Source organism: Diabrotica virgifera, chromosome 2, assembly GCF_917563875.1.
Source record: "Diabrotica virgifera virgifera chromosome 2, PGI_DIABVI_V3a".
NCBI classification, from domain to species: Eukaryota; Metazoa; Arthropoda; class Insecta; order Coleoptera; family Chrysomelidae; genus Diabrotica; species Diabrotica virgifera.
Window position 1 is genome coordinate 6,636,870 of NC_065444.1, and position 27,682 is coordinate 6,664,551.

Genomic DNA, 27,682 nt, shown 5'->3' on the forward strand with positions numbered 1-27,682 from the left:
AAAGGGGTGGATGGAACAAATCCAGGAAATCAGGACCAAGAGAGGGAAAACAGTGCAACAGATGAAGGAAATGGCAGGAGACCGGAAGGCGTGGAAGAAATGTGTAACAGATAGATAGGTGATAGCAAAGTCTGACATTCTGCATCTAGCAAAGTCCTTATTGGGCATAAGGACAACGAGAAGTACTATAATTATCGTCTTCTGAAAAAAACAATGGCCCGATTTTCATTGAAAAGTCCCGGATTTCAGGTATTTTTTTCAGCCTTGTCCCGGATTCGACTGAATTGGAGTTGGTCACACTAATAATAACCCATATAATAATAATTGAGTTATCCTCCCACTCAAAAAGGTCCGGAACATTGTTTAAATAATCAAAATGTCAAAAAATGAAGGAAAAATTCGATTTTCTTCTTCGTTTTTGATTATAACTTTAAAAGTATTCATTTTCGAAGAAAAGTTGCACTGACATAAAAGTTGCGTAATTATATTTCCTACAATATAGCATTAGTTAAAAATTTCAAAAACTATCACCCTTGTTGCAAAATAGCAATAATTGCGAAAAAAAAACCATATAAAAACAAGTATTCGCATTTTACGTTTTTCAACCATTTACGCTACACTTAGGACCTTTATATTTTATGATTAATTATTTATATGGGAAATAAGCCACAATTAAAATGAAAAAAATAATTTTATTAACGTTTTGACGCCCAAATCGGGTGCCGTTTTGGGCACAACGATTTGGGCGTCGAAACGTTAATAAAATTATTTTTTTCATTTTAATTGTGGCTTATTTCCCATATAAATAATTAATCATAAAAATGCCACAAGGAAATAGCTTCAGAACAACATTTATATTTTATCCAGAAAAACTTTATGATATAGTAAAACAACACTGTAAATTTCATTAAGATCGGTTTAATAGATTTTGCAAAATAAATTCTGCAATCCAGCTTTCGCAAAAAAATCATTTTTTTAAAATGTTGCAGGACTAAAAATAAAGCAGATAGCAAGTTGATTTTTTTTGCTTATAGAAGTGTACTGTACCTTTCATTTGCAATTTGCAAAATTAAAATCGATTAATTACCACGGCGTCAATTTCTTCCAATCTTTATCTAATATATTATTTTCTTACTCTATATTTTGTTGTATTTTAATATTTTAATTCCTCAAAAATCAAACTAATTTTATTATTGTTTGTGAAATATTGTTTAAACAACTTTTATTCTCTAAGTTGAAATATATGAACAAAGAAAGTTTTTGCTAAAAAAAGTGTTATTTAAGTGTAAAAAAAACATAAAAAACAAGTATTCGCATTTTACGTTTTTCAACCATTTATGCTACACATAGGACCTCCATGTTTTACCCAGAAAAACTATATAATATAGTAAACAATACTGTGAATTTCATTAAGATCGGTTTGATAGATTTTGCAAAATAAATTTTGTAATCCAGCTTTCGCAAAAAATATTCATTTTTTCAAAATGTTGCCGGACTGAAAATAAAGCAGACAGTAAATTGAATTCTTTTTACATATAGAAGAATACTGTTCCTTTCATTTGTAATTTGCAGAATTAAAATCGGTTAACTGTCACGGCGTCAGGAATTTTTTTAAATAAACATTAATTTTTGGTGCTACGCCCAGGATAGCGGATAGTTTGCTCTGATTGGGCATTCCAATGACCTTTGATAATGATTGATAAATTTTAATTTTTAGTACATTTCGATATAACTAATAAATGTGTTTATTGCAAAATAAAAACACATACTCTGTCCTTCGAAATAACACTTCTTTTAGCAAGAACTTTCTTTGTTCATATATTTTAACTTGAGAATAAAAGTTTATTATTTTTAAACACATGCAATTGTTTAAACAATATTTCACAAACAATAATCAAATTCGTTTGATTTTTGTGGAATTAAAATATTAAAATACAACAAAATATAGAGTAAGAAAATAATATGTTAGATAAAGATTGGCAAAAATTTTGGTGGAAATCAACTTGTGTGAATCAAACACCGCTGTCCTGCGCATAGAACCAAAAATTAATGTTTATTTAAAAAAATTCCTGACGCCGTGGTAGTTAATCGATTTTAATTTTGCAAATTGCAAATGAAAGGTACTGTATTCTTCTATACGCTGTGAGCTCGTACGTAGAGGGGATATTTACAAATTCGCGAACGCCAATAGTGACAAGTTTGTAAACGTTTACTGGAAATTTGACATAAATGTCAAAGTGATTAATTTAAAATTAAAATTAAAAACATTAATTATAAACAATATTAGTTGGTCAAAGCTGAATTTAAGTTTTTTTAATGTTCCGTAATATCTAATTATAAATAATCTATTATAATCTTAGCGCCATCTACACGATTATTGTCAGAGTATCCGAAGTAAGAAATTGATATTTTATTAATAGAACGTCAAAATGATTAGAAAAATCTTGAAAAAATCGATTACAATTTAATTACTTTTTTGCGTTGTAAATATTAAGCGATAACAAATAATAAATTTAAAAATTACCGGTAAAAGTTGAATTAGTAACCGCTAGGAGCGACACCAGCGAAGCTCAGAGCGTATATGTAAAAAAAATTTCAACTTGCTATCTGCTTTATTTTCAGTCCTGCAACATTTTGAAAAAATGAATTTTTTTTTGCGAAAGCTGGATTGCAAAATTTATTTTGCAAAATCTATTGAATCGATCTTAATGAAATATACAGTATTGTATACAGATTACAAGTGATTAAAATGTATCCGTGTAGCAATGATTCAATACTAAATGACATAATTAATACCCGATAAAAAATCTGATATTTCCCAATGTCTGAATCACATAATAATATGCTAACTGCAAAGAGAATATGCTACAGTTTATTGGATGTGCTCCGCAAATCTGTTGAGTAATCGAGGAATTTATTGAGAGCGTCCATTTTTTTTGCAATAAAAATCTCGTGTGAATGAAATTTTTGGATAAGGGATATAAGCTTATCACTGCTGAACAACAAAACATCAATAGAATTGCTTAGATTTGAAATAGATAAGTACAATGGGCCAATGTGGTTGCCAATATGCTAATGGATACAAACGCTAAGGTCCAGCCCCACGGCGCAACTGTTTTAAAACTAGTCTGAAACCCATTGCACTCGAAAATATTTTGTTATTTCGGCAGCGTAAACGTAGAGACTATCCGCCTAAAACTGATGTCTAACTATAGACCAGGGCGCATCTGTAAAAATATTAGTACATTTGGACATTAAGAGATGACTCAAATTTTTTTGCAGAAATTGTTTGAAAATAACTCAATAATATTTGAGTTATCCTCCCTCTCAAAAAGGTCCGGAACATTGTTTAAATAATTAAAATGTCAAAAAATGAAGGAAAAATTCATTTTTTTTTCTTCGTTTTTTGATTATAACTTTAAAAGTATTCATTTCCGAGAAAAGTTGTACTGACATAAAAGTTGCATAATTAAATTTTCTACAATGTAGAATTGGTTAAAAATTTATAAAATATTCACCCTTGTTGCAAAATAGCAATAATTGCGAAAAAACCATACAAAAACAAATATTCGCAATTTACGTTTTTCAACCATTTATGCTACACTTAGGACCTTCTAGGTCTGGATCCCGCGTATGAAAAAAAAGTTGATTAAGAGCAAGCTGAAAATTTGTTAATAGCTTAAGGGTGTTTAGTCGGACAAACTTTGATATATGGGAACACTGGAACAGGGGAAGTTTTAATTGTGGAACAGGTTAAAAATTTAGATCGATCAGACCACGAAAACGGCACATGTATTTTGTCCGACAGAACAGACTTAAACTCTCCGAACAGAGATTAAACTCTCATGCAAAAATCAGACTGATATTTATCATCAAATGGGCGTTTTAATGAGTGGAACATGTAGAATTTGTCAAATTACAGGAATTATGACAGGTGATAAATAGCAGTCTGATTTTTGCATGAGACTTTAATCTCTGTTCGGAGAGTTTAAGTCTTTCTGTCGGACAAAATAAATGTGCCGTTTTCGTGGTCTGACCGTTCCAAATTTTTAACCTGTTCCACAATTAAAACTTCCCCTGTTCCAGTGTTCCCATATATCAAAGTTTATCCGACTAGACACCCTTAAGCTATTAACAAATTTTCAGCTTGCTATTAATCAACTTTTTTTTCATACGCGGGATCCAGACCTATTCATATTTCACCTAGAAAAGCTTTATGATACAGTAAAACAATACTGTAAATTTCATTAAGATCGGTTCAATAGATTTTGCAATCCAGCATTCGCAAAAAAAATTCATTTTTTCAAAATGTTACAGGACTGAAAATAAAGCAGATAGCAAGTTGAATTTTTTTGCGTATAGAAGTGTACTGTAACTTTCATTTGCAAAATTAAAATCGATTAACTACCACGGCGTCAGGAATTTTTTTAAATGAACATATTAATTATTGGTGCTACGCGCAGGACAGCGGATAGTTTGCTCTGATTGGGAATTCCAATGACCTTTGTTAATTTTTATTACATTTCGATATAAAAAAATAAATTTGTTTATTGCAAAATAAAAACACATACTCTATCTTTTGAAATAACACCTTTTTTAGCAAAAACTTTCTTTGTTCATATATTTTAACTTAGAGAATAAAAGTTTATTATTTTTAAACATATGCAATTGTTTAAACAATATTTCACAAACAATAATAAAATTAGTTTGATTTTTGTGAAATTAAAATATTAAAGTACAACAAAATATAGAGTAAGAAAATAATATATTAGATAAAGATTGGAAGAAATTTTGGTGGAAATCAACTTGTGTGAATCGAACACCGCTGTCCTGCGCGTAGCACCAAAAATTAATGTTTATTTAAAAAATTTCCTGACGCCGTGGTAATTAATCGATTTTAATTTTGCAAATTGCAAATGAAAGGTATAGTACACTTCTATAAACAAAAAAAATCAACTTGCTATCTGCTTTATTTTTAGTCCTGCAACATTTTAAAAAAATGATTTTTTTCCGAAAGCTGGATTGCAGAATTTATTTTGCAAAATCTATTAAACCGATCTTAATGAAATTTACAGTGTTGTTTTACTATATCATAAAGTTTTTCTGGGTAAAATATGAAGGTCCTAAGTGTAGCGTAAATGGTTGAAAAACGTAAAATGCGAATACTTGTTTTTGTATGGTTTTTTTTCGCAATTATTGCTATTTTGCAACAAGGGTGACTATTTTTTAAATTTTTAACCAATTCTGTATTGTAGGTAATTTAATTACGCAACTTTTATGCCAGTACAACTTTTCACAGAAATGAATAGTTTTAAAGTTATAATCAAAAAACCAATAAAAAAATCGAATTTTTCCTTCATATTTTGACATTTTGATTATTTAAACAATGTTCCGGACCAGTTTGAGTGGGAGGATAACTCAAATGTTATTATTTGAATTATTTTCAAGCAATTTCTGCAAAAAAATTTGAGTCACCTCTCAAAGTCCATCTGTTCGCCCTGGACTACTAGTAGTTTTCAACCGATTTTTAAAACCATTGCGTGGTGGGCGCTGGCTCTACGGCTGCACTATCTATTTCCATGGTAAGGCAGTGGGTTAAGGTGTAAAGTAGTTATTTCCAGCGTAAAGTAGTGGTTTAGAACTGAATTTCAACGTGGCTGTGCAATCACGGAAGATGCCGAACAATCTGGACGCCCAGTTCGAGGTTTCTACATCCGAAACAATTGAAAAAATTCACGATATGGCTTTAGCCGATCGGAGATGGAAAGTAAGAGAGATTGTGGAAGCCATAGGCATCTCGCATGGCTCAGTGGTTTCAATTTTGAATGATCCCTTATCACTTGGGTATAAGAAAGCTTCCTGCAAGATGGTGACAATTACGCAGGAATATTTGGCGTTGTTAGGACACAATATGGACGAGTTTTTGCGCCGTTTTGTAACCGTGGACGAAGCGTGGATCCACTATACACGGGAGAACAAGTAGCAGTCAAAACAGTGGGTTTCTCGGGGTGAATCGGCGACAAAAAAGCAAAGGTGGGTTTGTCAGCCAATAAAAACAGCGACCGTTTTTTGGGATGCACGAGGTATCATCCAGTTTGACTACCTTCAAAAGGTCAAAACAATCAATGGCGAATATTAGGATAGTGGATTGATATAAAACTAGCTTTTGACAGAAAAAACAAGTTTTTTGGGATTAAATCGATTTATTTCTCAACATAGTCCCCTTTCACCTCGATACGCTTAGTACAATAGGGAACTTGCATACATTTTTAAATATTAAAATGATATTAAAAAACATAAGGTAACATGATCTTAAAACGCTTGCATGCGAAAAAAACAAATATTTTTAACCCGTACGCTAATTACGACGTTTTGAAAATGCTATAAAATTCAAATATCTTAGGAGGCTCTTGAACGTCCTTCTATTGGTTCGACGTCACGGGCCACGGTCAACCGGGCCTAGCAGTCGGAAACAACGCGATTAGGGTAGGTATCACGGGTATATTACATTTAATCGTCTTTAATGGAAAATTCCTAGGTATTATTTATGTTCATCTTATATATTGTAATAAGTAGTTCCCCAATCAGCTTAGCTTTAACCTGAAATTGATAAAAGTTGAGTGCTACTTTGTAAAGAGCTTAAAACGCATAATATGACGGACGAGGGTTTTTCAAAAAGTCAATCTGACTAACTTACCTACCGTTGATGTCTTCATGGTGGCAACTTTTATAAAAAGTAGTGGAAGCTATTCTATTGGAGAAATGCGAGGTGTCAAGGCAAATAAGTAAGAGTTATTAATAAGCATGTTTAAACCGTTTATAACAATAGTTTGGTACCATTATATTATAGTATAGGGTTTACCCCGTGGGTTTGATCTACCTACCTCTAATCGAAGTATTTCGTATATCCTGGAAAAGATTACGGTGTAATTTGCATTATAATAAAGATTATATTTTATTGTAATGTTTATTAGTACCTACTGGAGCCTTTCATTATTGTGTTCAAAGCCTTCTGAGAAAAGATTATGGTGATTAGCAGACGTACCGATAGAACTTGTACATAGCCAACAAAATCCTTCTTTACAAAGTTAATAATACGCATAAATAAAAAGAATCATTATTTTAATTTTACAAGTTAATATCTTTATCATCTCAGCTTATACTTACACCGCATCCCTCGGTAGACCGCAAGCTATAGTAGAAACCCGACTGTAGACCGCATACCATAGTAGCACCAATACTTTTTAGTTACTCTTACTTTTATTACTAAAACTTTTGTTTATTTTTAAGTTACTTGTTTCTTCTTTGTTCTTCAACACAAGAAACGACAAAAGTAATTTCATAAAAAAGAACTTTTTGATACATGTCAACAGAGATAAAATGTTAATATTTTGCCTGTCACAGAAAAAATCATTTTTGCCACAGAGTAAAACAAGATATTTCAACTATATTATTATTTATCTATGGGCAAACTGCATCAAATGCAATAGCCTACCGAACGGGCAAACGATAAGAGTGGCCTGTGACGTCACAGCCCAGCTCCCGCTTTTGAAGTTGTTTGAAACGGAAATTTTAGGCGCGGAACTTTGACCATATGTTATACGTACACTATTCATTGTTAAGACGTAATATTTTGAATATAACATTTTAAAACATAAATTAACAATTTTATGCAAAAAAATTTTTTAGTGCAAGTTCCCTATTGTTCCAATTTTTTTATTCCATCCGAATAGTATCTACTTGCTCGAGCTCTTCAAAATAGGCCGAAGTTTAAGCGACGACTTCATCCTTTGTTGCGAAACGGCGTCTTTCGAGCCTTTTTTTTAGGTTTGGAAACAGAAAAAGTCGCTGGCGGTAAGATCTGGGGAATACGGTGGGTCTACAACCAATTCATAGTCCAATTCGTGTAATTTTGCCATGGCGATGGCCGATCGGTGAGCCGGTGCGTTGTCTTGGTGAAAGAGCACTTTTTTGCGTGCCCAACCCAACCGGGGCGTTTTCGACGCCCATTAGTACTCGCCATTGATTGTTTTTCCTTTTTCCAAGTAGTCGATGTGGATGATGCCCTTCGCATCCTAGAAAACAGTCGTCATCACTTTGCCGGCCAAATGTGCACTTTTTGTTGCGCCACTGTTTCGACTGTTCCTTGGTTTCCGGTGTGTAATAATGCAGTTTCATCAACGGTTATAAATCGGCGAAAAAATCCTTCAGATCGCGCGGTATCATCGCCAAAAGCGTCTCCGAAGTGGTCACACGATTTCGCATTTGGTCGATTATCAGCAAACGCGGTACTCATAGCGCGGATAGCTTTTTCTTGTCCAAATGATGGTGAATGATGCGTACGCGTTCGTAGGAAATGTTTAGGGCCTCTACTAACTCGCGGAGCTTGATTCGACGATCTGTCGTAATCATGTCATCGACTTTGTTGATCATTTCCGGCGTGGTGACTTCATTTGGCCTCCCGGGAAGCTCATCATCAAAAACACTCGTATGATCATGAACAAATTCAGCGTTCCAAAATTTTAGTGTTGCTAACGAAGGTGCAGCCTCAATTTATACTTCGTCCAGGTCAGCTTTGATCTGCACATTCGTTTTCCCCTTTTTGTGGAGGAACTAATCAGTGAATGATACTAGATTTTTTCCATTTTTCCGAAAACACAAAAGTTGTTTGACTTCTGACGGCTGTAAAAACCAAACTAATTTTTTGGCATAAAGTTTTTTGACATAAAATTTTGACAGACGTCATGTCATGAATTACAAATGTCAAAACCGAGAGCAATTTGGTATCAATTAACGCATCTATCAAAGGCTAGAAAAAAGTTCATTTCTATCAGAACAATACAAGGGTGCACATATGTGCAGTTTCCATGGCAAAAATATATTAATTAGGCTACGAATTTTTCCCTCATCCGCCTCATTCTCCAGATTTAGCCCAGAGTGACTATTTCTGATTCCCAAACTTGAAGAAATGGCTTGGCGGAAAGAGATTTGACTCCAACGTGCAGAACTCAAAGGACTCCCTCGTAATTTCGCGATGGAATGTCAATTATGTTTTGTAATATTGTGACACACCCTGTATAATTAGGAATAAACAAAATAGAAAAAAAATAGTTTCACTTTTAATGACCAACGTCGATCCTGCTTGTTCATGATAAGAAATTGATTAACTGTTGATTTTTTAATTTGATCGACTGTACCACCAACAAACAAACTATCTGAATATATCGAATGCCCTAACACACAGAATACAATACAAAACCTCGGCTCGTCCACTTTTTGCGTGTAATTATAAAAGTACAGTCTGTCACAAAGACCGAGCATCTCTTAGCTGTCATAGCGACACGCTGCGATCAGAGTACACTTATATTACCCATAATTTTTGCCTTGGTACCGTGTCAAAAGCCTTTTCAATGTCTATATACGCCAGATAGGTAAATATTATTTCCTGTTGGTGATATTTTTCTATTATTTATTTGATAGATTAAATATATGATCATGTGTGATGCTGCACCTTCTGCTTCTTTGTGATTCATAAAAATTTGTCTCAAACCAAGGCTAAGCTTGATAAATATCATGTGAACTCTGCACTATCCATTTCCATGATAAAGAAATGGGTTAGGCTAAGGCTAAGGCTCCACGGGCGACAAATTTACGCCAGCAGTAGCCGTAAAACGAAGTTAAGGTTCCGCGGAACGGAATAGGAATAGCCGAACTGAACCGACTACAGGACTTTAGGAATAGCCGAACTGAAACGACGACACGACTTGTGCGTAGTCGGTTCAGTTCGGTTATTCCTATTCCGTTCCGCGGAACCTTAACTTCGTTTTACGGCTACTGCTGGCGTAAACTTGTCGCTAGTGGAGCCGTTCGCTTAGGGCAGGGTGTAAAGTAGTGATTTCACGGGTAAAGTAGAGATTTCTAGGGCAAAGTAGTGGTTTAGAACTGAATTTCAACGTGGCCGTGCGAGCCCGGAAGATGCCGAACGTTCTGAACGCCCAGTTGATATCTCTACATCTGAAACATTTGAAAAAATTCACGATATGGTTTTAGCCGATCGGAGATTGAAAGTGACAGAGATTGTGGGAGCCATAGGCATCTCGCATGGCTCAGTGATTTCAATTTTGAATGATCAAAAGCTATGAACAAGAAAAGTTCCTTTCCACAAGGACAATACAAGAGTGCACACATAATAGTATGCAGTTTTCATGGCAAAAATCTATGAATATCCCGACGGCCAGACGAGCGACAATTATAGCGCTGTAATGCTAAGCGAACGGCTCCACGAGCGACAAGTTTACGCCAGCAGTAGCCGTAAAACGATCTTAAGGTTCCGCGGAACGGAATAGGAATAGCCGAACTGAACCGACTACAGGACTTGTGCGTATTCGGTTCAGTTCGGCTATTCCTATTCTGTTCCGCGGAACCTTAAGCTAAGGCTCCACGGGCGACAAATTTACGCTAGCAGTAGCCGTAAAACGAACTTAAGGTTCCGCGGAACGGAATAGGAATAGCCTAACTGAGCCGACTACAGGACTTGTGCGTAGTCGGTTCAGTTCGGCTATTCCTATTCCTTTCCGCGGAACCTTAAGTTCGTTTTACGGCTACTGCTAGCGTAAATTTGTCGCCCGTGGAGCCTTAGCCTACGGCTCCACGGGCTGGAAATTGACGCTAGCAGTAGCCGCAAAACGAACTTAAGGTTCCACAGAACGGAATAGGAATAGCCGAACTGAACCGACTACTCACAAGTCCTGTAGTCGGTACAGTTCGGCTATTCCTATTCCGTTCTGCGGAACCTTAAGTTCGTTTTGCGGCTACTGCTAGCGTCAATTTCCAGCCCGTGGAGCCGTAGCCTTAGCCTTAAGTTCGTTTTACGGCTACTGCTGGCGTAAACTTTGTCGCTCGTGGAGCCGTTCGCTAAGGCCAGACAAGCGATAATTTACGGCGCTGTAAGAGCAGTAAAATGAAGCGGCAGTAAATGCAGTAAAAAACATGGCCAGATGGGGATGTAAATTACGGCGTGTCTCGAGATGTAAATACCGTGTTTTGGTCGTTGTTCTGGCTAGATCAACTACAAATTTGGACCCACGTCCATTCGTTTGCGACACGACGCCGAAGTTGGGCCCGTTCGATGTTGCTGCTCGATATTTTACAGCTCAGTCTGGCCATCCACTACACTCACCGTGGGAACCATTTTCGCGCTTCGTTTTACTGCTTTTACGGCGCCGTAAATTATCGCTTGTCTGGCCGTAGCCTAAGAGCAGTAAAATGAAGCTCAAAAAATGGGTTCTACAGTGAATAGTGAGTGGATGGCCAAACAGCGCTGTAAATATACTCACTGAAGGACCAATTTTTCGAGCTTCATTTTACTGCTCTTACAGCGCTGTAATTGTCGCTCGTCTGGCGGTAGGGTTAGGCTACGAATTGCTCCCTCATCCACCCTATTCTCCAGATTTAGCCCCGAGTGATTATTTCTGGTTCCCAAACTTGTTACTCAAAGTCACGGACTTATTGACCCTTCCTCGTAATTTGGCGATGTATTGTCAAATACGTATTGTAATATTGTGACACACCCTGTATAATTAGGAATAAACAAAATCGAAAAAGATAGTTTTACTTTTAATAATGATCAAGAAAGATACATCATCTTGGTTTTTGTTGGCTGATAAGAAATTGATTAACTGTTGATTTTTTAATTCGATCGACTGTACCACCAACAAACAAACTATCTGAATATATCGAATGCCCTAACACACAGAATACAATACAAAGCCTCGGCTCGTCCACTTTTTGCGTGTAATTATAAAAGTACAGTCTGTCACAAAGACCGAGCATCTCGCAGTTGTCATAGCGACGCGCTGCGATCAGAGTAGAGTACAGTTGCGGCATGATTTCGCGAAACAAACCCGTGCCGTGGTGTGGTGGTGAGGCGGTGGGTGACAAGACAGGTACACTCGGAGGGCATATCGATCGACTAATCAAGAATATTTCGCCCCTCTACTCATTTACAATGCGTGAAAAGGCAAAGAGAAGAGGAAATAATTGATACTCCCCAAATCCGACCAACGACTGTCCCGTCATTATTAAAAATCTGTAACACTTCCTTCCTTTATACCACTTCACAAATTACGCTAATATTCCTTCTTATAATCAACATATTACAATAAAAAAACAATTAATTAATATAACCATCAACTAACCTAAATTAACGAAGGAAAAACATTACTCACATTGGTGTTTGTCTGCTAACTGAATCAGCTGGCTAGGCAAATCTCTTCGTCTATAAAAACACATCACTTTGGCTTCTACATTTCCCGAGGCAGTTTTATTTAATTCCTCTATACGCCGGATCTGATAAGGGGATGTAGAAGACGCCTCGAAATACACATAATCTGAAAAAAAAATTAATCTCTTCTAATTCCCAGTTATTAACAGTGATAACTATGCATCGCGACCTTACTATTCCTCGTTATTTTCGTTTTAAGGTCATAGGTAGATTATTAGAACTACATTACTATACATTTTTATTAGATAATGGAATTAAAGTAAAATTTCAACTGACGAGCTCATAGTTCATTGTTCCCGCATATTTTTACCACAAGTAAAAATAGATCTGCATTAGGAAAAAATTCAAAATTATCGTTACAGTTTGTGACACCGTCAAAATAAACGTATAGGCGTCAAATATTTGATATTCCGACCCAAACTAGCCAATAATTTAATTGCAAGTATAACCTTCATGTTAATAGCTTATCAATAAGCTAATTCTTTATCAAATACTTAATCGCACCTAAAGCTGACCATCCAACGACACGAATTTCGAGTTTACACAGCTAAAATTGATTGACATGTGGATTAATTTTTTTTAAACACCCCCAATCAAGAGCACATAGACAAGCAGAACGTAATCATAGTATTCCTTGTGTCTGAAGTGTACGAAGCCGGTTTTAATTAAAAACAAACAGGTACTAACCTCCAACACGATACATATTCGCAGCCATTTTCACAACACTATCACTGTAATCCTTAATTAAAAAACCCCATTAGACGTACATATTTGAAAAATGTTGATATTTTTCCAATGTTTATATCACTGCACGTAATACCACCACCAAGCTCACGGGCGCCATTTTCTCATATCAAACATCAAAACTGTCTGTCCGCGTCTAGAAAAGAGTGAAGTTGTCTAACAAAATTGACGACAGCGCCAAAAGAATATGCAGCGGAGAGTAGCCGAACATTTTTATAATTTTATTTTAAATTAAAAGCTAATACAATTTTTATTCAAAATCCATACTTTCTTAAGTATACACACACTATACAAATAAATAAAGGCATAAATGTCTTTATTTTTTAACTTTTTTTCTTGGTATTACTATTATTTATGTAATACATATTATAAAAACCATGATTTTTCTACTTTTTTATTCCATTACAATTTTATAAAGGAACATTATTTATATTTTAATTATAGTATCACCATATTACCTTGTATTCCAATCAGTGTTTTTTAGTTACTAATCTGTCATGAAACAAATATTTTGTCTTAAAAATACTGAAAATAGTGACAAGGAATTCCGTAAACCACATTTCATTAGGAAAGAATTTTATTTAAAAATCAATAGATGGCTATTGACCTTACACCATAAATAAAGACATAAGTGTGGCATCTAATCTGGCGTTATGTATGTCTAACGTCTAATCTATAAGACAGATACCGATTAATAGTTCAGTATTTACACACTAGGTGACGCTGGCAGAAAAAATATATTATTATATTTAATTTTTTAGTATGAATAGTATGATTATTCATTATTTGAATAATAACATATTGTTTATTTTTACTTAAAATCATAATGTTTATTTATGTATTTACCAATAATAAAAATTCAAATTCAAAAAACTGAAACCAGTAACCAACACAAAATAGAGATGAGCGATGCAGTGGTTCCGAATGATATTCGTTACTGTGACTAAGGAACGAATATCATGTAAATAATTGCCAAAGCAATTCAATAATTATTAATTATAGTGATACTAAAGCAAAAACTTACTCCTCTTTCAAGTAAAAATGTTTTGAAGCAGAAAAATCATAAATATAAGAACTACGAAGTGAACTGAGGCTGCAAGAAAGCAGAAATCCAATTCGAAGGTATGGGCGACGAAAGAGAGAAGGATAACAGAAGAAGAAGTCATCAAAACAATACAAAAACTGAAAGAAAACAAAGCTCCTGGACCAGATGGCATTCCTTCTGAGCTTTTAAAACATGGTGGCAAAAAATCTGACCTGTTGTATTACCATTGTTTATATGATATGTATTAATAGTTCCTTAGTAGAATTGATTTGGAAGCAGGTAAAACTACCAGAAGACTGGAACGTATGTATAATAATTGTACCTATTCACAAGAAGGAGACCAAACTATTTGTGATAACTACAGAGGACCCTCCTAAACGTGACCTACAAAATATTTTGTAGGTCACAATCAACGTATGTATTATAATAATTATTATATATAAAATATTTTGTAGGTCACCTTTAGGAGGGTCCTCTGTAGTTATCACAAATAGTTTGGTCTCCTTCTTGTGAATAGGTGCAATTATTAGATATACATACGTTCCAGTCCTTCTGCAGTACAGGGTGAGGCAGATAAAAGTCCTATTAGAAATATCTCGAGAACTAAGAGAAACAGAATCATGAAAATTGGAATGAAGGGGTTTTAAAGAGTGATCTCTTTAATGAAAATATTTTCATCTACATATTTTCTACTTCCGGTTATACCGGAAGTGGCTTATAACTTCGTTTTTTTTTAATGGAACATCCTGTATATTTTTATATTTTTGGATTCTCCTGGATGTCTTCTTTCTTAAAATATGAGGTTTTGTAATGTTATATGTTATACAGGGTAGTTTAAAAGATAATTACGTTTTTTTTCTTAATTTCCTAGCAACATTCACACCCTGTAGAATTGTAGTAGTTTGACATCAAAAACTCTATTTATGTTCAAATGATTTTTAATATAGTCTACTATTGTTAAAAATTGTTAGTATAGCTAAATGTTGAATTGTACTATACAGGGTTGGTCGAAACTCGGAAAGAGTATTTTCTGAGTTTTCTTAAATGGAACACCCTATATTTTATTATTGTAGTGAAATGATATTTTATGCTACTTTTTTATTTCTTAAGCATTCCCTATACCTAACTGCTTTAATTTGTGAGTTATTAGTGATTCAATCCAAACATTAATTTCAACAAAAAATACGTGAAATTTTATTAGGTTGGCCGTGAAAATATTCAATCACAAATAATTTTTCTTAAATAAATACATATTAATCTAGACTGATCTTTAAAATTGCCAATAATGGTTTAGCTATCAAAATACCTACGTAGTTAACATTTTTGGCGTAATTAACAATTAAGCACAAATTAAAGCATTTAGGTATAGGGAATGCTTAAGAAATAAAAAAGTACCATAAAAGGTGTACCAGGGTGTTCCATTTAAGAAAATTCAGAAAATCCTCATTCCGAGTTTCGACCAACCCTGTATACTAAAATTTAACATTTAGCTATACTAATAATTTTTAATAATAGTAGACTATATTAAAAATCATTAACATAAATAGAGTTTTTGATATCCAACTACTACAATTCTACAGGGTGTGAAAGTTGCTACGAAATTAATAAAAAAAACGTAATTAGCTTTTAAACTACCCTGTATAACATTACAAAACCGCATATTTTAAGAAAGAAGACATCGAGTAGAATCTAAAAATGTAAAAATATACAGGGTGTCCCATTTAAAACAACGAAGTTTTAAGCAACTTCCGGTATAACCGGAAGTGACAAATTGATGAAAATATTTTCATTAAATAGATCACCCTTCAAAACCCCTTCATTCCAATTTTCATGATTCTGTTGCCTTTAGTTCTCTAAATATTTCTAATAGGCCAGTTATCTGCCTCACCCTATATACTGGCATACTATCAATCAAATATTTATTCTAAGACAAGCTTTGGAAAAAACATAGGAGTGATATTCACCATTTGTTTGTGGATTTTAGATGTATCTATGACAGTGTGAGACGACTTAACGCCTTTGAAATGTGGACCTATATTAGAAGAATTATGAGGGTTTCCTGGGTAGATAGAGTTACGAATAATGAAATACTGAGAAGAATAAGTAAAGAGAAGGAAGTTGAACTTACAATTAAAGAAAGAAAGCTACAGTATCTCGGAAATGTGATGCGGGGCGAGAAGTATGGCATCCTACGACTCATAATGCAAGGAAAGATAGATGGTAAACGAAGCATCGGAAGAAGACGAATTTCATGGCTGAAGAACCTGAGAGAATGGTTTGGATGTAGCTCAAAACAACTATTTAGAACTACTGCCTCAAAAATTAAAATAGCTATGATGATTGCCAACCGCCGTAGTGGAGATGGCACCTGAAGAAGAAGATGACAGTGTAGACAAAACCGCACTATACAAAGCCATGGTAGATTTCAATATCCCAATATACTTAGTAAAATTGCTGAAAGAAACCTTCTTAACAGTTGAGTGTAAGGGTAGAGTGAAGAACGGAATATCAAGAACTTTCCAGGCACAAATAGGGACTTCGATAGGGAGATAGCCTATCGTGCCTCCTATTCAACATTGCCCTTGAAAAATCCGTTTGAGAATGTGAACTAACAGCAAGAGAACCATTATTAATAGGAGTGCGAGACGATATCCAAAGTTTGCTGAAAAACATTTGATTCAGACGTCAAACCGTACTAAATAGACGAACATGGAAAGATTTTGGGAGATCTGTACCTACAAAAATTCGTGTATAAGGGAAAGACGGGAACAGGGAAATAAAGACACCTTAATCTTTTGACTCTTAGGTCCGGTCTTTTCACCTCCAAATAACTATAGTTTTCGGGTAGTTTATCTGACAGATTAACATGTAATCTGTAATCTGCTAGATAAACTTCCCGATAACTAGTTATTCGGAGGTGAAAAGACCGGGTCTTATTGTAGTATTCACACAGTATAAAGACTCATTGGCATTCTTTCTGTAAGAAGATTACGATATGATTATCTGAAATCATAGAATTCAAATTTACGGTGATCTTTAAAATTGAAGATATTATGCGGTGTTTTTAACCTCAGGCAAGTTTACTCCACTATTAATATCGATAATTAATAGCGATATTAATAGCGATAATTAATAATCCACAATAATTAATAGCGCGAGAATTTTACTGCCATCGTTGCATTTGGTTGTCTTTTTAAAGACAGATCACATGCTATGATTTTTTGTGGCGGATATTCTTGAGTTGGGGTTGATTTCGTGTAATCGAATGAACTATCTTTTAGTAAAGTTGTCCTGCCAGGAACGCAACTCATCAATATTGGCAATATCATTTTAAAGTCTTCTACTTTAAAATGTATAATACATGCCTGAATTGCCGATATAAATGAGTCAGATTAAATAAATTATTAGAAGAATTTTTTACTAAGCAACAACATTTTTGTTTATTTAGTATTATTTTGTATTTTGACAACGACACCTGACTTGGGCGTCGAAACGTTAATAAATTCATTTTTTGGTAAAATTGTGGCTTATTTCCCATTTAAAATAGTTCATTACTCCACTATTATTAAGTTTTGACACTTGACACTACTGAAATTTATGAAATTTTGACACTATTGGCATTTCATAGGTTAATTTGAGTTATATCGGCGATTTTTTGTGATTTCTGCGTTATTCCTTTAATTTATAGATTATTATAGTCTGTTTTTATATTATAAAAAACAATAATTGTTAGAACTCGTATTATGGTCTGTTTTTAAACAAAGAGGAGTAATTCAAATTTACAGCGCCGTAATTCTTGTTTGTAATTGGTCCAATCTCAGACAAGCTTACTTCACTGTTACAACATTTTGACACTAATGACATTTAGAAAATTTTGACACTACTGACATTTTATAGGTTGATTCATGATACTATAAATAAATTATTATTTATAGTATCATGGGTTGATTAAAGTTAAATCGGCGATTTTTTGTGTTTTCTGCGTTATTCCTTTAATTTTTAGATTTCTAAATAAACAGTTGTATTGTTTTTAGAACTCTTTAGCGACATATTAGTAAATATAATATTTATGAATTACTGTCGAAGTGTATCTAGTGAATTTCTGGGTGTGAATATGTCTTTTTAGTTTACTCCTTCGGTTTAAAAACAAGGAATAGTATTCTGTGATTTTTTAATATCCGCCTAAAAATCACAGATCGCAAAGTATCGCTCATCTCTAATAAAATCCGTTGTGATTAGGTTTGCTCAAGACGAAATTTTAAATTATTTTTAAAACGTCTCTTTTAAATATCAATTTATTTTTAATACTTTCATTTATTTTTATGTTGCAACTCAAATAACAAACGTAAATTGTATATTTACATATTGTTAAAACACGCGGTTTTTAAAAGAGCTGGTTAATCATGAACATGAAGAAATTCTAATCAGGTAATAAAAAGAACTAGTATCGGAACAGTAGCCAGTACAAGTACATTGTCACGTGTCAATTTACACCGCCAGCTGTCAGTTTCAGTTTAATATGACAAGACTTCGATGTTTCACGACCATTTCCTAATGGTCTAATGAGTTAGAAAAAACCGTGTTTGTAGTGAAAAGTTCTTATTCTTATGATATATTTTGCATTTATTCACGTCCAATGAGGTCAATAAAGTAACCAAAAAGAAGTTCCTGTCGTAAGTACACTCATATTTCCTCAAATTAAATTAGCATCCCATTTATTTGTAACATTATTCCCAGAATTGCGCCGTACACGATATATTAAAAATTTATTGCCGGTGATGATACGGGACAAATCTCTTTGATTCGGGTTTGATGTTTCCTTTAATCTGTTGAGTGTTATTTACCTAGGAGTGGTCTTGTACTTGCGATTTGTTGAACGAGGTGAGGCGGTATATATGTAGACCAGTCAGACGACATTTTACATAAACTAATTGTGTCAGGTACTTTGTTTTTTTCGGTTTTATCTATGTACTTAAATTACAATATTTTGTAAAAATGTTTATTAATCGTGCGCGAGTAATACGCACCAAATCGTCTGTATAATTTGACCCGTTTTCAAAAGTAGTAGTGTGTGTTTCAGATGATTTCAAAATCGTAGTTTTGTGTTTATTAATAGGTCAGTAAAACAACATGAAAAACGGCGATACCGTGTAATTTTCAGTGCCATCACCGAATTGCATGAAAATTTGGATTCAGGTTCTTTTTACCTTCCAGTTTACTTTTTGGACTTTGCTGTTGGTTGCTTTTAATTGGGGCGTGAAACCCACCTCTTCTCTGGGGTGAAAAAACATACGTCCAAAATAAGTCCGGAAATGGATAAACTAATTTTAAGCAATTTTTGTTCTATAGAGTTTTTTACTAAGTCAATAGAGTTATTTGCGAATGAAAATGTTTATTTTTCAACCAAAACAAAAAAACCGCGTTTTTAGACGGTTTTTCGCAAATAACTTAACCCTTAAACGCCCAATCTTTTTTAGGTTCCATGTACGCCCAAGGGTGGGTAAAAAATGTCCACCTCGAAAATAGCTAATATATTTATTGAGAGTTGTTGGAAATGGATTAAACTTAAGAATCATATGCTTAATAAACACGGCATCTTCTAAAATATTAATATAAACAATTTACAAACCTTACAACAAAATTATAATGTACATCAAAATTAACATACCCGTAAAAGCCATTAACTCAGATTTGTCGATTTTCTCCACATTCTTCCTTTCAGCCTCCTCATTGGCTGATAATTATGTCGATAATGTAATTATATGTCGATAGTTATATGGATTATGTTCCTACCAACGAGAAATTATAGAGAAACCTTTAGTAACAAGTTTTACCAAGGGTGTACTTTTTATGCCCACCTATAATTTAACTCAAGATATTACTTTTATTTTCAAAAATATCAGTAAAACCGAATTAATATTCGATAAAGGGCTGTATTTTTAACAATAAATAATTTTTCAAAATTTTTTAAACACGTAACAGATATGTTACAAGGGAGTACGCATTAGGTGGACATTTTTTACCCACCCTTGGGAGTTTAAGGGTTAAGAAGTAATTTATCGAAAAAATATTCTCAGGAAAAAATGTAGCTTATAACAAACGAAAAATGGTCTATGTATGAAGTCTGTAGACCCAGTAGAAACTAGCGTTGTAACGAATATTTGTATTCGCATTCGCGAATATTCGCATGTTTTTGCATATTTGCATTCGCATCCGCATTCGCAAAATTTGTGCGAATGTTTTGCGAATATGAAAACTAGAAAAAAAAATTTTAAGATAATATTAGGTTAATAATCAAAATATATTCACTTCTCATCTTTTTTTATTAAGAAAAGGTAGGTAACTTAATCCGAAACATGCAGCTACTCTCAAATGAAAATATGCAGGACACAACAGCAGAGAAAGAGACGGAAGATGGAATGAAGCGATAACTCACTGGAGACCTTGGGACTACAAAGGATTAAGGGGCAGACCACAGACGAGATGGTCGGATGATCTAAAACGATACGCAGGCACCAGATCGAGAGCATTAGCACTGAACCGAGAAGGAGAAGAGTGAAAAAATAAGGGGGAGGCCTACGTTCAACTTTGGACAAATGAAGGGCAATAGATAGATAGAACTTAACCTTGTATAATCACATTATCAGCCTCAACTTTTTTTTATTATTTGGTATTATGTAATAGAGCTTAAGATTTAGATTGATTTACACTAAATATCAATTAACTTTTCATTATAAATTTAGGAAACATTACAAAAATAGAAACAACTTAAAAAAAACTGAATATTCGTATTCGCATCCGCATTCGTGAATGTCAATAGCAGATATTCGCATTCGCATTCGTATTCGCGAATGTTCAAAAAATGATATTCGTTACATCACTAGTAGAAACATAGTTGTAGCTCATCAAATGTAGGTTCTTATTCGTCAAATTACAAATTGAATATTTCAATGTGAAATAACCAAAAAATAAAGCAGCTTTCAGAGAAAACTCATCAAAACTTAAACTGTTTAAAAAACCTATATTTTCGTTTTTTTATATATAAAAGCTTCTAGCATCAAAACTAAGCAAAATACGCTGAAAATAAGGTTACAAATTGAATATTTCAATGTGAAATAACCAAAAATATGAAGTTCTTTTCCGGGAAAACTGGAACAAAATATTTTAAGTGTTTATTTTTGTTTGTTATAAAAGTTGCTAGCATAAAAACTAAGCAAGTTATACTCAAAATATAAAGTTCAATCACCCCCTAATTAGCACCCCAAATGAAATTAATTGTTACCACTTTACAATTTATTTTACTTATGCACTGTTTATATTATGATCTATTTGTTTCACTGGTTCAAAGTGCTTATTTTTGAAAGGGTTGTAGTTGAAAGGGCTTGAACGAGTCACTAATCACCAGTGTATGCAAACTGAACAGCCATATATCTTAACCAATGTTTGTCTTATGAATGTGGAAATTTCAAAAACCAAATAACCAAAATTTTTAAAACCAATACTTTAATACCAAATCTTTTCAAAATTAAGCACTTTCAATTGGTGAAACTTAAAAAATCATATTAACAATACATAAGTAAAGTAAATTGTAAAGCGGTAACAATTATTTTCATTTGGAATGCTAATTTGGATTAGCAATACCTTAGGGGGTGATTTTTACAATTTCTTTTTCCAAAAAAAAGGGACCAACTTGATTTTGAGTGTAACATGCTTAGTTTTGATGCTAGAACCTTTTATAAAAAACAAAAATAAAGCTATTTTTTAAACCTTTTATTTTGATGAGTTTTCCTTAAAAAGTGCTTCATTTTTTGGTTATTTCACTTTGAAATATTCCATTCGGAATTTGACTAATAAGAGCCTACTTTTCATTAGCTACAACTCTGCTTCTAATGGGTATCTTATTTCTTCTTTAAGTACTGTGCCCAAATTTTAGCCGCAGGTAGCTTCAATGACAATTTGCTGATATTGTTCTCGATCTTGCGTGGCATATCTTCGATCTTTTTGTTGAGTATTAACTGCAGTATCCTGACTGAAATTATTAGACAAAAGAACCAAAATGACTATCTACAGAACATTGATTAGACCCGTAGTAACCTATGGTTGTGAAACCTGAGTAATGACGAAAAAAGATGAAGCCCAACTCAGGACATTCAGGAGAAAGATACTGAGAAAAGTATACGGCCCAGTGCAAGAGTAAGACGGCACATGGAGAATCAGGAGAAATGACGAGGTTAACGAACTGAATGAAGGGTATGATATTGTAAGATTTGTGAAAAGTCAAAATATTATCATGGCTGTGACATGTTCAGCGACAAGAAGATACAAAAACGACTAAGAAAATATTACAATGGAAGCTGGTAGGAAGGCGAAGAAAAAGAAGGCCCCGAACAAGATGGTTGGATGACATGGAAGACAACCTGAAAACCATGAATATAAGACAATGTAGGAGAAGGGCCCAAGAGAGATCTGAATGGAAGGTCATAGCCAGACAGGTAAAGACCCATCCAGGGTTATGATGCCAAAAGAAGAAGAAGAACTGCAGTATCCTGTATCTGCTACCTCTCATTGGTATATGCCCCAAATATTCAAGTTTTTTCTGATTTATGGTCTTCATTAAGTCACCTTCGCCTTGACCTACTCTGTTTAAGACCTACTCTGTTTGATGGGTATACAGACTTCATACATAAACCATTTTTGCAAGAATATTTTTTTTTCAGTAAATTACTTACTTTTTGAGTTATTTTCGAAAAACCGTCTAAAAACGTGTTTTTTATGAATATTTTCACTTGCAAATAACTCTAAAAGTATGTATTGATTTAGTTAGACAAAAACTCTATAAACACTGTGACAGTGACAGTTTTAGTTGACATACTCCTCTGATACGTCTAAAGATGGGAAACAATAAATAGAATGTAAATTTATAGGTTTTTATCGCTAAATTTCCCACCTCCACTAGTTTCATTTCTTTTTATCTCACAACCTAATATGTTTTCCATCTTTTGCGTTATTTGGCCGGTTATTAGCTCCGCTCATCACTGTATTTTTGTGCTTTGCTTGAACCTATTAATTATTTTAAGTCATAAATATTTCTAAATATTAATAATTATTGTCTGCCATAATTGAGTATTTTTTTTTGTTCACTGGCCTATTGAAAAGAGAGGGAATTTACAATATATTCTTTATCAAAATTGTAGTATAACATTACAGTGTGTGTAGTTGGGTGTTTGGTTTATGTTAAACCTGACAAGTTTATTTTGTTTACTTTTCTCACTGAAACCAGAATGTTAGTGTAGAGTTTAGTGTATGTAGAATTTAGTATATTTTTCTAATTCTAAAACAGTTTTATCTGAGAAGTTTAATTATCACTGTAAATAGTTTATTGAACAGCTGAAATACTAATTTTCCAAGATTTTGGTTAATTTATTTTAAGAATTTGAAGGTGAGGAAATTGTTTTATATTTTTTTATTTATTTACAATTTTAGAAATAGTATATTGTACAACAAGAGAGAAAAAGGACATATTTCTCACGAGTGCAGAAGTTTGTTGGCACGAGGCGAGTGCCGCAAATCATGCGAGAGAGAAATATATCATTTTCTCTCGTGTTGTACACTGTACTTTTTCTATGGATGCGTTTTTGTCAAGAGTTCAAACTTCAAAATGAAATAATTTAGGTGCTTTTAGGTATATGTATTATATGCCTAAATTGAAATAAAATACATATATACACATAGGTATTTAATATTCTTAATATTTATATACTTTATTTATTTAAAATTATAATTCACAGTTGAACAGTATTAAAAGGTAATTTTTGATAAGTTTTGACAAGTTTGAACACATTTTGTTTGACAAAAATAATTGTGTTTGTATTGTGCATGTTACCATGGAAATAGCGATCATATGTATGTAAAACGGCGGTGAACCCGTGAGAAAAAATATTTCTCACTGCAATGGCCGAGTTTTCTCACTGCCTGAGAAACTGTTCATTTTGAATGTATGTAAGTAGTGAGAGAAGTTGCACATTGTATTGCATCCATAGAAAAACTATATTTTTGGGGAATTAATAAACTGTTTAGTGAGTTTTTGATATTGTTGTAAGAGGAGTACTACTATAATCGTTTTTATTTGAAATATAAATGAACTACAAAGCTAATTCAATTAACCCAGATGTGACCAAAGATATTCTAGAACTATTTAGTGGTTATTTTGTTGATTCTTATTCTTCTCATAGCACTACAACCCGGGGTGGGCCTTGGCTGACTTTTCAACTCCCTTTCATCATGAAGGGTCGTCCATGATAGTTGGGTCAGTGAGTAGCCCCATTTTGTAGTCTTTGTATTGTGGCTGTATAAGTGTATCGGGTCTTGTTTCTGATGCATATGTCATTATTGGTCTTACACTGGCTTTATAAATTCTTGACTTTATCTCAGTGTTAATATGTTGGTGTCGCCATTTAGTGTTATTAAGGCATCCTGCTGGTCTATTTGCTTTTTGTACTTGATTTCTTACTTCTTTGTCTACGTCTCTGTAGCTGGACAATGTAATTCCAAGGTATTTTATTTCCATTACCTACTTGTTCAATACTGATGTCCTCAATTTCTATTTTACCTCTGATTGGTTCATTACTGATTACTATCGTTTTAGTTTTCTGAGATGAAATATTGAATTTTTTTTATGAGTTTATCATCAAAAAATAAGGAAGCAATATTAGGCCAGGGTAATAAAATGACAAAAATATACCCTGTTCGTGTTGTTGTTTGTTTGGGTTTATATGACTGCGGACACTAAATCCATTCGCCAATTTTACTATTTTTTATTTTATTAGTCATTTTTTCGTATCTTATCCTAAAACTAATACTAATATAATAAACAATTCTACTAATAAATAATTATTTTTGTATTTTTTTTTTAATAATTTTTTATATATATATATATTTTTATTAATTTTTTTCCAAATGATGTTCTCAGAGTTCCACAGCAAAAACTGCAACATTCTTCTTTAGCCCTCTACTTCATTCGAAAGCTATTTTACTATGGACTGTCCAAGTTCGTCATTCATTTTTATCTACATATTTTTTTATATTTTTTTAATTATTATATTTTTTTTTCTATTTTTTTTATATCTTTTTTTATACCCTGTTCGTGACACTATAGGAACAAATTATAACTATTTCCTGCGTAGGATCTGGCGGCCATTTTTATTTATAAACAATTAACTATCAAAAAATGGCATTTTCCCCTTTTTTTTCAAATCAACGGAAAACCGTGAAAAATGATTTTTTTAGTACAAATATCTTCGAGATTATGGAAAAAGTTTTAAAATGACGTATTGCAAAGTTTGATATACTCATTTATTGTTAATATAATTGCGAAAAAAGGTCGGAAGTGCAAAAAAAATATGTTCTCAATAACTGTTGTAAAAATTAGTGTACAGCTTTGAAATTTTTGTCAAATGAGGGTTCTTTGGTGCTTAATATGTGATAAAAATTTCAAAGCGATTCATTCAATTGTTTAAATTTTATTCAAATTGTTTATCCCAGAGAGCATTTTTTTGCAATAACAGAAGTCAGAAAAAAAATGACCTTAGAACCATTCCACAGGTGTCAAATGAAAGAGCATGAGCTACATTTTCAACATGGTTTAAAAAAGTGAATAAAAAATGCATTTATTAGTAATAAATAATTATGCAAAAGTATCGTCAATTTTTCTTTATAAACTTTTTGAATAACTTTTTCCAAAAAAATTAACTTATTTACCCTGTTTAAGTGCACAACTACCAAGTAATGTTATCTATATCATAATTGATAAAAAATTGTAATAAATATGTATAATTTTTTTTATATAACAAAATAAAAAGTTTATAAGGAAAGATTTACGATACTTTTGCATAATTATTTATTACTAATAAATGCATTTTTTATTCACTTTTTTAAACCAACTTGAAAGTACAGCTCATGCTCTTTCCTTTGACACCTGTGGAATGGTTCTAACGTCATTTTCTTCTGACTTATGTTATTGCAAAAAAAATGCTCTCTGGGATAAACAATTTGAATAAAATTTAAACAATTGAATGAATCGCTTTGAAATTTTTATCACATATTAAGCACCAAAGAAACCTTATTTTACAAAAATTTCAAAGCTGTACACTAATTTTTACAACAGTTATTGCGAAAATAATTTTTTTTTGCAATTCCGACCTTTTTTCATAATTATATTAACAATAAATGAGTATATCAAACTTTGTAATACGTCATTTTAAAGCTTTTTCCATAATCTCGAAGATATTTGTACTAAAAAAACCATAAGTTTCCCTGTTTTCCATTGATTTAAAAAAAAAGTGAAAATTGCCATTTTTTGACACTTAATTGTTTATAAATAAAAATGGCCGCCAGATCCTACGCAGGAAATAGTTACAATTTGCTCTTATAGGTATTACCTGTCGAAAAAACGCTTCAGTACCCTGGCTGTTCAAGTGTCATGGAAAAAACCTTATTACCCTGGACTATATTAGCAGGCATTAGCAGATTTTGAGGCAAAGTAATCAATTTTTCAATGCCGAATCCATTTTAAAATTAACTAGTTTTCATGGGAAATAAGCCACAATTTTACTAAAAAAATGATTTTATTAACGTTTCGACGCCAAATTCGGGTGTCGTTGTCAAAATACAAAAAATATTAATGAATTAAACAAAAATGTTGTTGCTTAGTAAAAAAAATTCTTCTAATAATTTATTTAATCTGACTCATTTATATCGGCAATTCAGACATATGTTATTCATTTTAAAGTAAAAGACTTTAAAATGATATTGCCAATATTTATGAGTTGCGTTCCTGGGACGACTTTATTGAAAGATAGTTCATTCGATTACATGAAATCAACCCCAACTCAAGAATATCCGTTACAAAAAAATCATAACATGTGATCTGTCTTTAAAAAGACAACCACATGCGATGGTGATCACATGATTTTTTTGTGACGGATATTCTTGAGTTGAGATTGATTTCATGTAATCGAATGAACTATCTTTCAATAAAGTCGTCCAGGAACGCAACTCATAAATATTGGCAATATCATTTTAAAGTAGAAGACTTTAATATTATATAATAGATGTCTGAATGCCGATATGAGTCAGATTAAATAAATTATTAGAAGAATTTTTTTATTAAGCAAAAACATTTTTGTTTAATTCATTAATATTTTTTGTATTTTGACAACGACACCCGATTTGAGCGTCGAAACGTTAATAAAATGATTTTTTTAGTAAAATTGTGGCTTATTTCCCATTAAAACTAGTTAATTCCAAAAATGCCACAAGAAAATAGCTTCAGAACAACATTAAGAATCCATTTTGTCACAGTTAAGAACTGTCAAATCACAATTGCATTATTGTTTTTTCAATGTTTGTGAATGTCTAACAAACAGAATAAAGATTTTATATTTTTATTACCCATTTTTAGACATGTATTATTTGTTTCTAGAAATTTGAAGTCTCAATTTAAAAAAAAAACAAACATGTCCATATATGTAGATCAGATTGAAACTAATTACTTACTTGGAATGGATATACCTAGTCAGTGAATCATTGGTTCTTCTAACGAATGTGAGTTA

The 27,682-nt window shown here is 32.9% G+C and overlaps 2 protein-coding genes across 9 annotated transcripts in view; one reads left to right on the plus strand and one right to left on the minus strand.

Moving 5' to 3' along the window:
• LOC114324672 (metastasis-associated protein MTA3) overlaps positions 1-13,156 on the minus strand; it is a 131,215-nt gene extending 118,059 nt beyond the window's left edge. For both annotated transcript variants that reach the window (XM_050642378.1, XM_050642377.1), the window contains exons 1-2: positions 12,971-13,156; positions 12,228-12,389 (exon numbers count right to left, since the gene is read on the minus strand). In XM_050642378.1, coding sequence (XP_050498335.1) covers positions 12,228-12,389; positions 12,971-12,998 — 190 coding nt within the window. In that variant the 5' untranslated portion in view covers positions 12,999-13,156. The remainder of the gene's footprint in view (positions 1-12,227; positions 12,390-12,970) is intronic.
• Positions 13,157-18,568: 5,412 nt separating this feature from the next.
• The window catches only part of LOC114337033 (beta-arrestin-1), a 131,455-nt gene continuing 122,341 nt past the window's right edge, over positions 18,569-27,682 (plus strand). The window contains exons 1-2 of one of the 7 annotated variants that reach the window (XM_050642397.1): positions 18,577-18,745; positions 27,553-27,674. The gene's annotated coding sequence lies outside the window, so the exon portion shown is untranslated. Of the gene's footprint in view, positions 18,746-18,912; positions 19,189-23,292; positions 23,512-27,552; positions 27,675-27,682 lie in introns of those variants that run through there. The other 6 variants (XM_050642399.1, XM_050642396.1, XM_050642402.1 and 3 more) reach the window with 6 other exon arrangements.